This window comes from Agelaius tricolor, unplaced genomic scaffold (genome assembly GCF_023055355.1).
Source record: "Agelaius tricolor isolate 1412-34295 unplaced genomic scaffold, bAgeTri1.0.p SCAF_34, whole genome shotgun sequence".
NCBI lineage: Eukaryota > Metazoa > Chordata > Aves > Passeriformes > Icteridae > Agelaius > Agelaius tricolor.
In genome coordinates, this window is record NW_027269294.1 from 4,366,380 (window position 1) to 4,381,407 (window position 15,028).

At 43.7% G+C, this 15,028-nt stretch overlaps 1 protein-coding gene across 10 annotated transcripts in view; it reads left to right on the plus strand.

Moving 5' to 3' along the window:
* Positions 1 to 4,971: 4,971 nt before the first annotated feature.
* Positions 4,972 to 15,028, plus strand: part of BLTP1 (bridge-like lipid transfer protein family member 1) — an 87,633-nt gene continuing 77,576 nt past the window's right edge. For all 10 annotated transcript variants that reach the window (XM_071452475.1, XM_071452465.1, XM_071452466.1 and 7 more), the window contains exons 1-2: positions 4,972 to 5,091; positions 12,596 to 12,725. In XM_071452475.1, the coding sequence (XP_071308576.1) occupies positions 12,629 to 12,725 (97 nt within the window). In that variant the 5' untranslated portion in view covers positions 4,972 to 5,091; positions 12,596 to 12,628. The remainder of the gene's footprint in view (positions 5,092 to 12,595; positions 12,726 to 15,028) is intronic.

Genomic DNA, 15,028 nt, shown 5'->3' on the forward strand with positions numbered 1-15,028 from the left:
TAAGATTTTTGCCCTGAAGTTAAAGGATGTGGGTGTTTTGACCCAGCAGCTTCTGGTTTGTTGAAGTGAGTTTTCACAGTGTTCTGAGTATTTTGCATAAGGAATATTTATATTTCTTTATCTCTAAGCTCAGTGTTTGTTGTTAATGTAATCTAGAATGAACTCTTATAGTAAATGCTGATGTTATTTAGAGGAAGCATAAATCAATCATTGATATCCTCACAGCTCCAGCAACTTCAAACCCCTCACTAGTGCAGAGCTGAAGACAGAATAAAGTTTCACAATACACAGAGTGGTAGTAATGTGCTTTTCTCTTTCCTATTTATTTGCAATTGTTGTCTCAGCTGGGAGCAAAAGGGCAATATTTGGAACTCTGAGTTGATTAGCATGCTGCTCTTGGTCCACCAAAGGTGTGAGATGCCCATGTCTGCACACTGCAGCCTCCTTGGATACCAAACACAGCACCAGGAAAACACTTCCCTGGTATGACACTCCCTGCAAGAGGATTGCCTGACAAGGGCTTTTCAATCTGATAAGGCTATGGAAGGGCTCTTTAGAGCCTCCTGATTAAATGAATTGTCTCCTCAAGTAACTGATGCCACTGAATCAGCTTCCAGCCCCGATGGTGAATGCCTGATTCTGCTTACTGGGTTGTTGCAGGGTTTTTAGAGGGGTCATACCTGTGAGTGTCATTTAATGTCAGTTGGGCAGTGACTGCTCCATTCCCCTGGAAAGTGCCAGGGCTGCCCTAACAAGGTAAATGGCTTAAGTCCCAGAAAAGACTATGAATATTCATAGTCATATTTTTGCTTTTGTTAAATAGTATCAAGTACCCAGCAGCTTTCTGTTTCTGTCTAAATAAATTCTGGCAGCTTCAACATCAGCTTCTCTTTGACCCTTGGATGGCATCACCCAAAGATAAAGCAATGGGCTAAATGACTTGGGACCTTTTAGAACAGTGTTCAGAGAAGCATCTTCGACTGAAAAGCAGAAGAGGCATAAATAATTTAAAGACAGTGCTTTTACTCAACTATTCCTCTTTGCTTACAAAGAAAGTCTTGGAATTTCAGGCATGAAAATAAAAATACTGAGGTGAATGTTCGTGCCACTCAATGTAAAACAAGTTAAAGCATAGAGGATGTAACTTTCCTTAACTTGAAAGTTGTATAATGAGACAACATTTACAAAATCTCTTTTCACTTGCCATGCTGATAACAAGAGATGCAACATCAAATGCTGGGAAGAATTAAGGATGAAATATTCTCTGTTTTCTAGACCATGAGAAAAATTTTGAGCAAGATTGAAAAGTTACACCCTAGAGACAACATTCAAGCCTGGGCCATTCTTGCTGTGTGCATATACATAACAGCATCAGAAGCTGCCAGCTTTGCCCCAAAAAGGAAATGAACCTCTGGTATGTTACAGAGCAGACAGGGGTGAAACAACCCTTTGATTTAGCCCCAGCCTGCAAAATGTGAATCTAGATATTCCAGTCATTTTGTTACTCTGCTTTAAAGCTATTGAATTGTGTTGCAGTGCATTTTATTTCATCTGTTAATCTCAAACTGCCCCGAGAATGGCTCAATGTGTCAGGAGAGGCTTTCCTGGTGCTTCAGATCTGAGTCATCAGATGGGTTACAGAAGACAAAGGTAATTAATCAATTCATTTCTCCTATGACATGAGCTTTTAGGTTTGTGTGGCTAAGGTATCTTGAAGTTTTCTTTATTTGTTTACCCTTTTAAAAGTAATTTCTACAAATAAATTTCAAATGTCAAATATATTTTATTGTCTGGAATCAGAGTACAGAAGGAAAGGCTGAGAAAAGCGATTCGGCATCATTCCTCATTGGAAAGAAAATGAAGGAAAAAACTCCTTTAAGAAGAGAGAGAATGAAAAGAAAGCAGGGGAAAAATATCAGGAGCTAATTTATAGACACTCCCCCAAAAGGTCATGGGAGGCAATGGAAGGAATGAAACTGGTGATGGAAATCAGCATCAGAGGCAAACATCCCAAAAATGCAATCTTCAAAAAAGCAGCAGGCAATCAGGCAGGGGTGCTGTGAGAATCCACAAAGCTCACGTCAGCACTAACCTACAGCAGCCACCAGCAGTCCCTGTCACACCCAGGCAACAGCCCTGCTTCCAGGGAGCTGCACTCAGGGGTCAGAAACTGGCACATAACACCAAGAGGCCACCTAAAACCAGAAAATCCATAGCCCCGGAATGGGATGCAGTGACTCACTGCATTGTCCATGTGCAAGGCATGGTGAGAGCCTGAGAACTCATTTCCTTGAACCAAGTAAAATGATGCTGAAAAAATAATGCTCAGGCATAAAAATAGAGGGATCAGAAAACAGAACAAATCTAAATCTTAAATTTGTATGAATTTTTGGCACTAATTGCTAAAATTACTCTTTGTTACCAGTTTTGGAAATAGTTCTTATTCTTGCTGCATTAACAAAGGAAGGAACAAAGAGAAAACTACAATGCTGCTGGCTGAACTAAGGCAAAGTGAAGCTGTTAAATCACAAGTTACAAATACACACAGGGGCTCATATTTTAGTTCAACATTTTGGACTTAAGCTGACCTTTGCTTAAAAATACTGTGTGGAATAACTTCTGCACTTGATTTTATCTGTTGCACAAGTAGACTCAAAGCCTCTCCATTTCCAGCCCACCAATGGAATTGGAACAAGACCCAGAGTTTTGGCTATCATGGCTTTTCTATTTCAAACCTGGTAACTTGAAGTTGAGGTATTACACTAAGAATAGAAACAATTTCTCCCTCTGCCTTATTTTGGTTGTTCTGGGATACATTCTGCCCTGTATTGATAAGAGTTTAAAAATAAGTCTAGTCAAACATAAAAATATTTTTGTGAGAAGAAAGTGCACATTTCTTTTACAAAGAATGTGAATAATAGTGTCCTTTAGAAAACAAATAAGTTCAGAGGTGTAGAGGGGTAAATATTTTTCCTCGTGTTAATTCCCTATTTCAGTTTTCCAGCCAGGCCTGTATCCACATTAAAACTTGAACCTCCACCTTCTACAGCAGAATATAAGAATATAAAGGTAGTGTAGAGAGTAATCTTGCCCCCTAAAGAGTAGCAGCTGGGTTAATTATTAAGGATTAGGAGCAGGCCTGACTTTACCAGGCCACAGCTGTAGCCAATAATAAGAAGAGTGTTATAAAAGAGTGGATTGGTTGGCTGAGGGCTTTTGCAGTCTATTGGCTGCTGTGAGAAGAAGGCAGAGTCAGTGCTTAGAGGAGCTGCCTATGAGAAACATCAAGAAAGTACAAAACTCTAGCAATATGGAACCCTTGCATTTTGATGATGATAGAATTCTTGCAATATATGATAATATCTAATGATAGCTTTGGGCTAAAATTTCTTTGTGTACTTATCTGCATGGACCTCATTAAAGCCTTCAGGCACCATGGGGATAAAATCATTTGGAAGAGCTTCCCAAGACTCTGTCCCTTTAGCACAGCAGACCAGGCAAGAGTGCTGGAGTGCACCAGCAGGGAAGGAGGTGGAAGGGGGGCCTTGAATATGAAAACCAGGAATACTTAAACAATATTTTCCTTGCTATGCTTAGTGTGATGGGAATGTAGCAGACAACAGTGAGGATAAACCTTGTTAGGTAATGCTGGCCTTGATTCTGGCTCATGTGCTGGGTGGAGGATGCCTGGAGCTGCTCTGAGCTTAGCTCTGTCCAGCAGGGTGCTGGAGGCAGCTGGGGTCAGGGCTCACCTGTGCTTCGTGGCACTGCTCAAGGGATAATCCTGCCGGTGCCTTTCTGTGCCAGGTTAAGAGCTCCTGCCATGCCCCCAGGGGCATCCATGCCCTTGTGTTTGCTGATCCAGCTGAAAGTTGGCTCTGCAGGTAAAACCATGGGGAATGCTGGAGTAGGCATGAGCCAGGAACACGTGGCTCACAGAGAGGAGCCACGAGCCCTCTGCTCAGCTGGGCTCAGCTTCACTTTGGCCCAAGCAAATCCAGGCAGCCCATGGACAGATCTCACTGTCAGGCTAGTGAGAGCAGCACCACGGCTTAGGGATTCTCTGTTTCTCACCAACAGGATTTATTTTACAGGTACCAGGGGGTACAACAGCCTTTTGATCCAGGTGCCCAGGGTTGGGTATCCCTCAGGAGACACGGTGTAGTGTAGCTTCTGGAAACCTTGGGGGACCGTGGAGCTCAGCACCAGTGTTGACAGTGTGCAAGGAACTCATGGAAGAAGGTACATGAACACACACACAGAGTCACTGTTTTGGTTTCCCCTAGTGTGCTACTGACGGCTGGAGGATGCACGCCTGGGTGATTTTAAAGAAATCTGTATGTTTTATCATGTCTGGGCGATTCTAAAGAAATGTGTGTACTTATCCTACTTGGCTACACCTGGCAGTCAAGTCACGGCCACACCTGCTCAAAAACCTCTGAAAATTCACTTTTTATCTGGTGTCGGGGGGCCAGCTTTCTTCACCTGCTTGGGAGGGCACAACCGACGGGCGGGAAAAGGAGCAGCCCGTTACCGGGCGGCACGGCCAACAAACCCCTCCGGTACCTCGCAGTTAAGCGCTGCGCGGACAAGGGCGAGCGGCGGCTGCCGCGGGCGCGCAGGCGCTCGCTCCGCCAGCCGCTGCCGGGCGGGCACTACCCCTTCTCCCGACATAACGGGCAGCCAACCGCGTCGGGGGCAAGATCTATCGGCGACACTCTAATTTGGGGGCCGTATGCCCGCCAGCCCCACAAGGTACCGGCCCCGGCCACGCCCGCCGCCCCCGCGCACATCTGGCGGCTCCAGCTGTGCCCGCGCCTGCGCGCGCCGCGGAGGGGCGGGCGCGGCTCCCCGCACACACACACGGGGCGGGAACCGCCCCTCGCCATTGGCGGAGCGGCGCCTCGGTCCCGCCCCCGCGGGGGGCGGACAGCCTCGCCATTGGCCGCGCGGGCCGGCGGCGCCTCTCGGTTGGCTGCGGCGGCGCCGTGGGCGGGGCCGCGCTTTCACCGTGAGGTGCGGGAGGGCCCTGGCTGCCGCCGCCGCCGCCGGTTCCGGGTCCGCCGGGGAGAAGCCGCGGAGGGCGATGGCGTAAGTGCGGGGGGGGAGCCGGGACCGGGCTGCGCTCCGCTCCCCACCGGGATAGGCCCGGCGCGCAGGGCTCGGCCCCGCCGCTCTCCCTGGGCCTGCCGGGAACACGCAGCCGCCCCCGCGCCGGCAGGAGCCGCGGTTCGGCGCGGGGCTCCGCCGGGCCGGGCCGGGACGGGGAGGAGGCCCGGTGCCCGTCCTTCCGCCCCGCAGGGCCTGGTGGTGCCCCCCGGGGGCCGGTCCCGCCGTGCTTGCCGTGGTCCCGGCCGCTCCGCGGGGGAGCGGTGCCCGGAGAAGCCCCTCCGGTGTCGGGAATTCCGTGTTTTCCCTTTGGCGTGCGGTAACGCCGTGCAGAACGGCTGCGAGGCCGGGGGCGGGAGCTCACAGCCTCCCGTTGTGTCTGGCCTGCGAGGGAAGTTTCCCTGGGCGGTGAAAGGCGCTGTCTGCCAGTGCCTCTGGTCCTGAGAGGGTTTAGCACACACACGGGGGGTTAACACGACGTGCACCTGCTTTTTGGTGTGGCTGAAGCTGTAGTGGTAATGATACGTAATGATATGTAATGATGTTACGATAAGGTGCTTGCACTTTGCGTTATCAATAAAAAACCCGATGTAGTAACCAATGTAACGTGTACATAACAGATATAATACACAATATAACACTGATACGGTGGAGGTGTGTTTTGGAGGTAGCCACGTAGCAAATATCCCAATTACAATCTCTGTCTGGACTGGTTTCCCATCTTAAGGCCCATCTCCACAGCAGCCTTGGCTCAACTTTGTGAAAACTTCCCAAGTTGTCAGTTTCCTGCAATGTGTAACTTTCTCAGGTTTACTATAGAAAAGACCACAGTTGTTGCCATGTGAGTTCTTCTGTTGTGTCACTTAATCGAGTAATTCTGCTTTTCTGGCTTGTTCTTTTTATTGCGGCCGTGCAGGGTTTCCCTCCCTTGCTTTTAATGTGCAGCGAGCAGCTAAACAGTGAGGCCAGAAATTTTGGCAACTGAGAAGAAAAACGGGAGGGGAGCAGGGAGTATTCCTGTTGTTTGTTAAAGTATGTTAATAGGTTACTCCAACAGCCATTGATAAAAACAGTATTGATTGTCCACTTAGGCAGTTGGCTCTGAATGGACGATCAGGGATGTTTGTTTAGGGTCATGGCCTGAATTTGCACATTCTGATAGTGATCATGAGTAGGTTTTGCTCGTGGTGTATAGTTTGGGCTCATTGTGTGAAGGTATGGCTACATTTAAGTAGATTTTATCCTTGGTTGTGGAGTGCTGAAGTCACTCACCCTTTTGGGAATGCTGTTAGAGAACTTTGGCATGTGAAATGTGCATCAGCTGCTGTTTGGCGATTGCTCTTTTGCACCATTTTATCCTGTGGGAAATAGGCAAGAGGTTAGTTAATGCTTTTGGTTAGCAGCATGCAGAGTTCTCACACGTTGCTGTGACATGTAATAGCTTCTCCTATCACTGCTTATCTCCTCACATAACTTACTCTAGCACTTGTTGCTGCACCGAAATCTTTGTGGTGACTCCAGGCTGGGGTGAACCAACAGGTAGTTCCCTTAAGGATGATGGTGTGTGTAGCTACAGGATTGACTCTTTGTGAGATTTATGGCCAAAGACTTCCTCTTTCTCCAAATTATGGTGATGTGTCAAAAGAGAAATTTAGAGGAGATATACTTCTGGAAAAATTCATAGGTGTGGAGTAGCTGGCTTAGTTTCATAGAGTATTTCAAAGGTACAGTGCTGTACTCAATTTAAAAAAAGGGAGGGAAAAAAAAAAGTTATTGCCTTGTTTAAACCAACAACAAAGGCCCCAAAGGCAATATTTTTATATTTCTCTCTAAGTTGAGGAGTGTGCATGAGGGAAATTCTTAGTTATCTCTACTGTTGTAAGCCTTTAGGTTCCACTGTTGGTGCGTTTTGGGGTTTCTTTTTTTTGGTTTTGTCCTTTTTTTCCTCTGCAGCATCAAAGCTTGGAAATGTAAGCAGGAAAAGAACCAGCTCCCCTGAAGGAGTCTGGGATTCAAGGTTAAGAAGTATATTTTTACTGTTAAGCAGTTAAATGAAAAATCATCCCAATTCAACCAGGTATTCCTAGGCTAGCAGTGGAAGTGCTGTGTGTTGGTTGCCATAGCAGGGGTTTGTCTTTGATCTCTTTCCTAGGAAAACTCATGTCATTTACTATTAAAAATAGATAAATAAAAGCTACCACTTGTGCTGTGAAACTCTACTTCATTGGGCAGGCTATTGTGACAATGATTTTTATCTTGTATCTTACCGTTCCTTTGAGTATGCTTTATTTTGATTTAATTCATTTTGAAGTAGACCTGTTATTTGCTGAGCTACTGTAGTGCAAATTTTGTTTGGCTAAGGCTGTCCACGCACCGGCTCAACCAGGTGTGGCTCTGCTGTCAGCGCAGCTGCTTCTGCTGGGGGTTGCAGCAGGATTTCATTAGCATAATCAAAGCTCTGGTTTATTTTGTTTACAGTTTACCGCTAGCGGGACTTCAAGCACGGGCAGAGAGGGAGGGAAATAGACCTGATTGTTGGCCGCTTTCTTAAAAAAGCTCAGAGCTCATTTCAATTGGGTACTAGGTATGAAGGCAATGCAGTTTGCCCTGTGGCAGAATTGCTCTGTGGGTGCTGTCACTTCCCTTGGTTTTTTTGTCTGTTTTGGTTTTTTTTTTGAGAACAACTTTCCTTCTCTTCCTTCCTCTTTCCTTTGCTTGCTGACTGAAGAGTAGCTGAGTTTGCTAAGCTGTGCTGGGATGGGTTTGAAGTGTTTGACCTAGCTGGAGAGTTTTGGGATAGGTGCCAAGGTTGGCAGCTTGTTGTTTTGTGAGAAGTGTTTAATGTGCCTCTGGGTGCTGACAGTGTGAGAATATCCTGAGAGGAAAACTCTGTCTGTGTTTGTGAGCCTCCTTTATTATATCATTTACTTATCTAAACCTCTGATTTCATAGCAGAAGTGCTGGAGACCCTTTGAAAGGCAGTGATGGAGTGGGTAATGCAAAAAATACCTTTTCTGTCCTTTAAAGAGCTGCCTTAGGTATGGCTTCTTTTTTGAGATCAGGCATCCAGACGTGTCATCTACATGCATTTATTGACACCAGGGGGATTTAATGTGTCACTGTGGGTGTAATTGTAACTCCACTGATTAGTAATTGCTGAGGAAGTTGGGAGTATCCTTGGAATGGCAGTTAACCTATAATAGCACCAATTAACATATATTCAATAAGCACTTGATTTTGTGTAGGTCTGAGGGATATGTCTGGCAAATTGGAACTCCTGGTTTATTCCCCCTGAGAATTCCAGTAGTAATAAGAGAGTTGGCCATGTCCATTATTTCCCTGCCCACTTCATGACCATAGAAAAGTATTTCTTCTCAATATAAAATGCCAGTTTTTTCTGCACCTTTGGACACCCCTTTTATTCCGCCGTCTCTACGAGGACGTGCCAAGAAAATGACTTTACAAAAGATGTGGTAAACAGACATTTATTTTTCTTTCTCCTCTCCTTGCCCAGCTCAAGACCCACATCACCCTAATGCTGCCAGGCACTGAGTGAAACATTTGTTGCCTTTGTGCTCAGCTGTAGGTGCAGGACAGACCTTTTCCAGGTGGGTGCAGCTGTCCCTGCCAAGTGGCTGCGCTCTGGTCGCAGAGTTTCGGGTTTCTCTCCTGCCAGCTCTTGCATATATGCATGCCTCCTGTAAATATTTAATGACTTAGCTCAAGCGCAGGTTTGTTCTTGGTGTTGAGTTAATTTGCCAGGCTGAGGTTAAAACAGAGTTTACCTATCTGATGTGATTGGAATGAGTTTATAAAGATTAGGAGCAGCTGCTTTTGAGTATTTGGCATTGTACGGATGGAAGATTTGCGGGGAAAATTGGTTTGGGCTTGTAACACTGGAAGCAGGCTGAAAATGGAGTGCATCCCCTCAGGATTATAACTTCCCTTGCCTCTTTTTAGTACTGTGAAGAATGGATTATGTGTGACAGAAGTAATTAAAATTCACTTTTAAAAGTCTGTTAAGTACATATTTTTGCTATAAAGAGAGCCTGGCTGACCATGAGGTGCAACTTCACATTAAAATCAAGCCCTCATATCTTTAAGGCAGTCCAGTGCCTGCCTTGAGCATGCTAAGTGCTCCAAACGTGCATAACCTGAAAAGCAGGCCCTGGTATTTCAGTTTGGGCATCATAAATGAGGGATTTGGCCTTTATCTCTCCTTGCTTCAGATATTCATTTGGAGAAAGACAACTACATGATGCCCTAAAGGACTGCTGTGAAGATAAAATATGAGTATCAGTGTTCTGTCACCTCAGTGCCACAGAGTATTTCTTTTCTCCTGTCTTCTTCCCAGGAGAAAGCTAATACATTTTGTATTTATTAATGTGGTGTGTGGTAAATGAGAGCCACAAGTGACATAATGAGTAGTAAAAATGTGTTTAAAAAATAAGGCAAGGGGGGAAGGCAAATAAATCCAAACACTTATCATGGTCTTAGACTATATTCATCACAGAACAGCACAGACCTTGAGAAAAGATGCTAAATAAATGCAGAGATACAAATGTGAACTTCTGGGTTTCTGTTCCTCCTTGTTACATTTTCTTTTGTGTGTTTGCATGGTTGGCAAGAGTCAGCTTCACACCCTCGGGTCTTGTCATTCCAAGAGTAGTTCCCTGTAGGGTTTACTTAAGAGAATTCAGTAGGCAGCATGAGAGAACATTCCAGCCTCAGCAGCCTATGGATCACTGTTCCTGCAGAGTGCAGCAGTTGGCTCTGATGGCAAAGCTGAGTTTGCACACAGGAGTAAATGTAAATGCAGCAGGGTGTGGGCCGTGAGAGGCTGCAGGACTCACAGCTGTGGTTACAGTGTATAGGGCATGGAGGAGGAAGGCTGCAAAGCCCAGGATTTAAACCAGTGGTTACAGTGTGTAGGGGCTGGAAGGTGCACAGGCATGCTGGTTACTCCAAGTAGCAAATACCTGTTCTGAAAAGATTGAATTTCTTCCTCTAAGTTATCCTGAGAGGAAAATTGTGTCTGTTAGAAGTTACCATAAGTGATCCTGATGGTGCAGATCCTGCCCCGTCATCCTCTGGGCCTTACAGATGTGTGGGGACATTATGAACACTCTGTACTCCTGAAGTCTCTGCTTGCATCCCCTTTTTATTACAGTAATTGATAATCTAAGTGGATTAAGCACCTGATTGCTCTGAGAGCTCACATCCAGTGTAGGTGTTGCTACTGCCTGGTCTTGGGTGGTTACACTTTTATTGCCAGCATCCTCCCTCAAGGAACTTGATCAAGGGCAAAGACTACCCTAAATAAAAGAAAAAATAAATAAAATCAGTGGGCCAGGGTGTTAAAGGATCATCTTTGAAGCTCACATGTGTTGGACTGTCATGTGCTGAGTGATGGGGGATTCTTGAATTTATTTGCATGCAGGTAGGAAATGTATCCTAGAAAAAAATTGAGAGTATGTCCAGTTTATGGTTATGGGTAGTGATGACAAAAAAAAAAAAAAAAAAACCACCCAAAAAACCACTGTCTTTATTTAAGTAGCTAAGTATCAAGATGCAATACTTTCAGTCTCCAGGTTGGCTTGCCACTGTCCTATTTAATGATTTTTTTTGACGTGTTTCAGTCTAATGTAATTTTGGGTGATAATTTCTTAGGAAAAAGCCATGGTTTGCTTCCTTGAGGAGGTTAAATATTGGTGGTTGAGGCAATAGATAGACAGTCCTCACCTACTGACAACATTTCCATGGTGATCTTGGTCACAACAGAGTCACCCTGTTGTCCTTAGGTGAGAAAGAGGTCAAGTCCTTCCATCCTTTTATGCTGGAAGTGTTGGTTTGGCTTTTTCTCTTTACCCTGTGATTCAGGGGTTAAAGGCTCTGGAGGCTGCCTGCAGAGACATCATCTGCTCCATCATACACACTGACTGTGGCTTTTTTATCAAGGTACTGTGCATGTCTTAAAGCAAATCACAGTGCCATTATGTGATTTAATTTGCTGTTCTGAAGTCCCTTCTGAAACAATGGCTCCTTTCTTAGTCTGTGTGCATTTGTGTGATGTTTATTCCTCTTATTCCTCCCCCTTGTAGGGGAGTAAGTTGGTAGCTTTTTTATCATCCCTGCTGGAAACTGGTGTTGGTTCCTTGTGTCTCTTTGGTTCTTTTTTTTTTTTTTTCCTGTTCGCTGCTTTCATGTTATTTCCTCCCCGTTCTGTTTCGTCTTGCAGAAGGGGTAATGAACAAATTATTAACCCTTTTTCTTGGGACTGTACTCCTATTCTTGTTCTAAACACAGGCTGTTGCTTCAGGTACAACAGGAGAAACAAGTGCATTAAAGGCACTTTTCCCCCAACTTCTTCCAGTTAAAATATTAAGAGTAGTTTGAATATTAAAGGGTAAAAACAGATGAGTTGCTACATTTACAGTTAACATTTGCAAATACTTAAAGCTGTTATGCTGAAAAATTAAGGACTCATCAATATTAGTTTTATGTTCTAGAGTCCTTGATGGAGAAACCAGCGGAGACTTGATGACAAAGGGGAACAAAGTCTACTCATATTTTTTGAGGGGTGAATACTGTCAGGAAGTCAGGCTGCAAGGAGCTGGGAGGTGTTAGAATAAAAAAAAAAAAAAAAGAAGCAGAATTAATGCTTCTTTTTTTATAAGAAGATTTGACATATAACATCCAAAGGAGAAGACTTCAAATGAAACCAATGCTGCAAAAATACTGCTGTGTAATTACAGATGTTGCTCAGTTGAGCAATTCCCTGCTAATCACATTTAATTAATATAAACCCAGTTGCAAGGTGATTTATGGGTGATTTGAAGAAGTGTGTAGGATCAGAAGGACTGGTTTTTCAGAAGGACTGGTTTTCTATTCCCTATGACAGATCAACCAGGTAGTCAGTTTTAACAGAATGATACAAACCCATCCTTAAGCAGAATTATGGACACAGCTAATCAGGAGGTTTTGGGAATTTTCTGTAACTCCTAGAAGTCTCCTTTGGCCTTTCCTTCTGCAAGGGCAGGGGTTTAGCCTCATGTTACATTTTTGCATGTTGGTGAGCTTAATACAGCCTCATTTTTACTTGCATGTTCAGTTGCCTTTTGACTTAGTGCTGTGGCACAACAGTTTTGGACATTTATTTGCTTTTGAATGCTGTACAGGGCATCCAGGGTACTAAATTTGGAGGGTGTATTTTGGTATTCTGTTGATATGTAACTTTGTTTGGGGCAGTCTTGTGCCAGGAAACTGTTCCAGCAGAGATGATTGGAAGGGTTTCTGGAACTGTGGAGTAGAAGAGGAGGTAGCTGAGAATCATGAGGTTGTTATTGAAGGAATAAAACGAGTACTTGTGTATTTGTGTGAAACAGACTGCTGGAGACGATTTAAGATGGTACATAGTCCGTTTTTTCCAAACTGTACTGTGCTTGTTATTCATTTTGGTTTTGGAATGGTTTTCTTTTTCTTTCAGTTCTATAGGTGCTGGTGCAAAAACAGTGTAGCAATGGATCAAAGAAAAAATGACAGTTTTGTCCCAAGTATCACACAGCTGGAAGATTTCCTGACAGAACATGACTCCAACGTGGTTTGGCTGTTAGTAGGTAAGGTTAACTCTTGTGTCTTGGTTAAATTTATTCTATGCTAATCCATAACAAAGGATTAGCATGACAGTCAGCTACGATCATTTCCAATATGTGCCTCCCTGCCATTTAATCTGGTGTAGTTTGGAAAATGATCTAAGGACTATTGTGTTTAGTGTCCTGACTAAATTGTGTGCCACAAAGAGCCTTTAAGCCAAGTTGTCATTCAGGCAGTTATGAGCTGGATTTGTAAACATGCCTGATTTAGGTATGCTGGTTGTTTTTGGGTTTTTTTTTTTAGCACTAGTGCTATTACTTATATTGATGTAGGCATTTTTATTCACCTATAAACAAGTGGCTCAAGGATAGCAAAATAAATATGAAGTTGTACTCAGGTCTGTGTAAGAACACTGAAAGTGTGCAATGAATTCAGACTTTTCCAAAGGTAGATAATTAGATAAGGCCTGCTTTCCAGCCTTGACTCTTGGACTTGGAGTGATGGGCAACACAGGATCAACTACTTTATTTTTTCACTTTTACTTCTGACAAGTTAAAGTCTATTGGCTATTGACATACTGGAATTATTTTTCAGTAGGCCAAATTAAATAGAAAGGACATGGGTAAATTATTTGAGAGTGCTTACTGTTTATGTTTCACCTTTAGCATGTTGAAATGGAAAGTTTGTGTTCAACATAGAGTTCTCAGTGTAGTCAAGATGAAAATAGGGGAAGTCACTGGTAGTAGCTCATGGTAAAATGTGGAACAGATGCAAATTGATCTGAAAATTTTGTCTTCAAAAGCTTTGGCTTGCTTCCTGTTATGAGGTTTGGATAGAAACACATTCGAATGATGTTTATTAAGTGACCCAATTTCAACCAGCCTTTCCTCCTTTGCTTTTATCTGCTGACCTATGGCATCCTGTTATAAGGGAGCATAAAGAGATATCAGTGTTTTCCTCTCCTGAATGCTGAAACAGCTAACTACTGCTCTCAGTAAAAGGTGATGAATTTTAGAAATGAGCGTGCTCCTCAGAACCATTGCTCACTTCTGGAATCATTTCTAAAAATCACATGCAGTGAAACTTCTGAAATGCAATTTCCAAAACTTGATTTCAGTGAAGAGGCTTTAAAAATCAAGAATATAATAATGAAATTAATGAAGTTTATGGGATTTGGTGAAGGAAAAGGCTGCAGTTTGTGGCAGAGGTGAGTCTAGTGCTGAAGGCAATGGATCAGCCTGGGAAGTGCACTGGTTTCCCAGTTTTTCTCAGTATTGCTTCACCTTGAGAGGGCACCTTCTTGACTGCAGCCATCTAGCAGTGCAGAGAGTTGAACTTTAATCTCACATTAAACCCTGTGGACCCTCACAGTGTGACTCATCCCACCTTTCTCCCTCCCCAGAGAGGACCAGCAGGGAGGAGCTTACTCACCTGGTAGTGGGGGAGGTGAGCACTGTCCTTGGAGTGTGCCTGCCCTCAGTGCCAGCTGCAATTTCTCTCCTGGGGTGTAGATTCCACCCTCCCTGCTCTTTGCTGTGTGATCACCCACACAGACTTGGTTTGCTTGAGGTTTTGGTCACACTACATCCATTTGGAAAAAAATAAAGGAACAGTGGAAGAACAGATAGACAGATAGGTTTTGTAAATTTTTTTTTCCAGTAATTATCTGAGCTCCTCAAAGTTAAGGTTCCTATGTGTTTCTGCACTTTAGATTTTTCACAAAAAAATTCCATTTTTCGCATAAATAAAAAAATTCTGTTACAAAGTTCATGTTTTTTTCCCTACTCTGCTTTGGGTGAAACAGAATGGTAATTATCAGTAAGGTGAATTAGAACTAGTCCATTCCTTGGCAGTGCCATTCCTTTTGGGTTTGTCCTTCTGGAAGCTTAGAGAACCTTTGTAATTAGAAATAGGTTACTAGCTCTTAATCAACTCAAGTGAAAATGACTTTGGGGACTAGCAGACCTAATTTTTTTTTAAAAAAAAACTTGTTTCTCATTGGATTGCTATTTCCTTTTTTCCCTATGAAATTCCATGCTTGAACTGTTGAGGTATTTCTGCTAACCCAAGGGCTGGTGCATTTCTCTCAGGAGGCAGTGTTGTAGGAAATGGTTTGTATATGATAATGTTTCCTGTGATAATATATCAAAGGCTAGAAATTTAAGTTACAGCTCACAATTTGGAGAAGAGTAGGGAAGGTAGGTAGCATGGCTTTGGTGTTGAGGTTTTTTGGGGTGCTCTGAAATAAATGTCCATGTGGGACAATGCATGTTACAATTCAATCTATGAAATCTAACTTCTTAGATGGTAAGTGATGTATGAAATA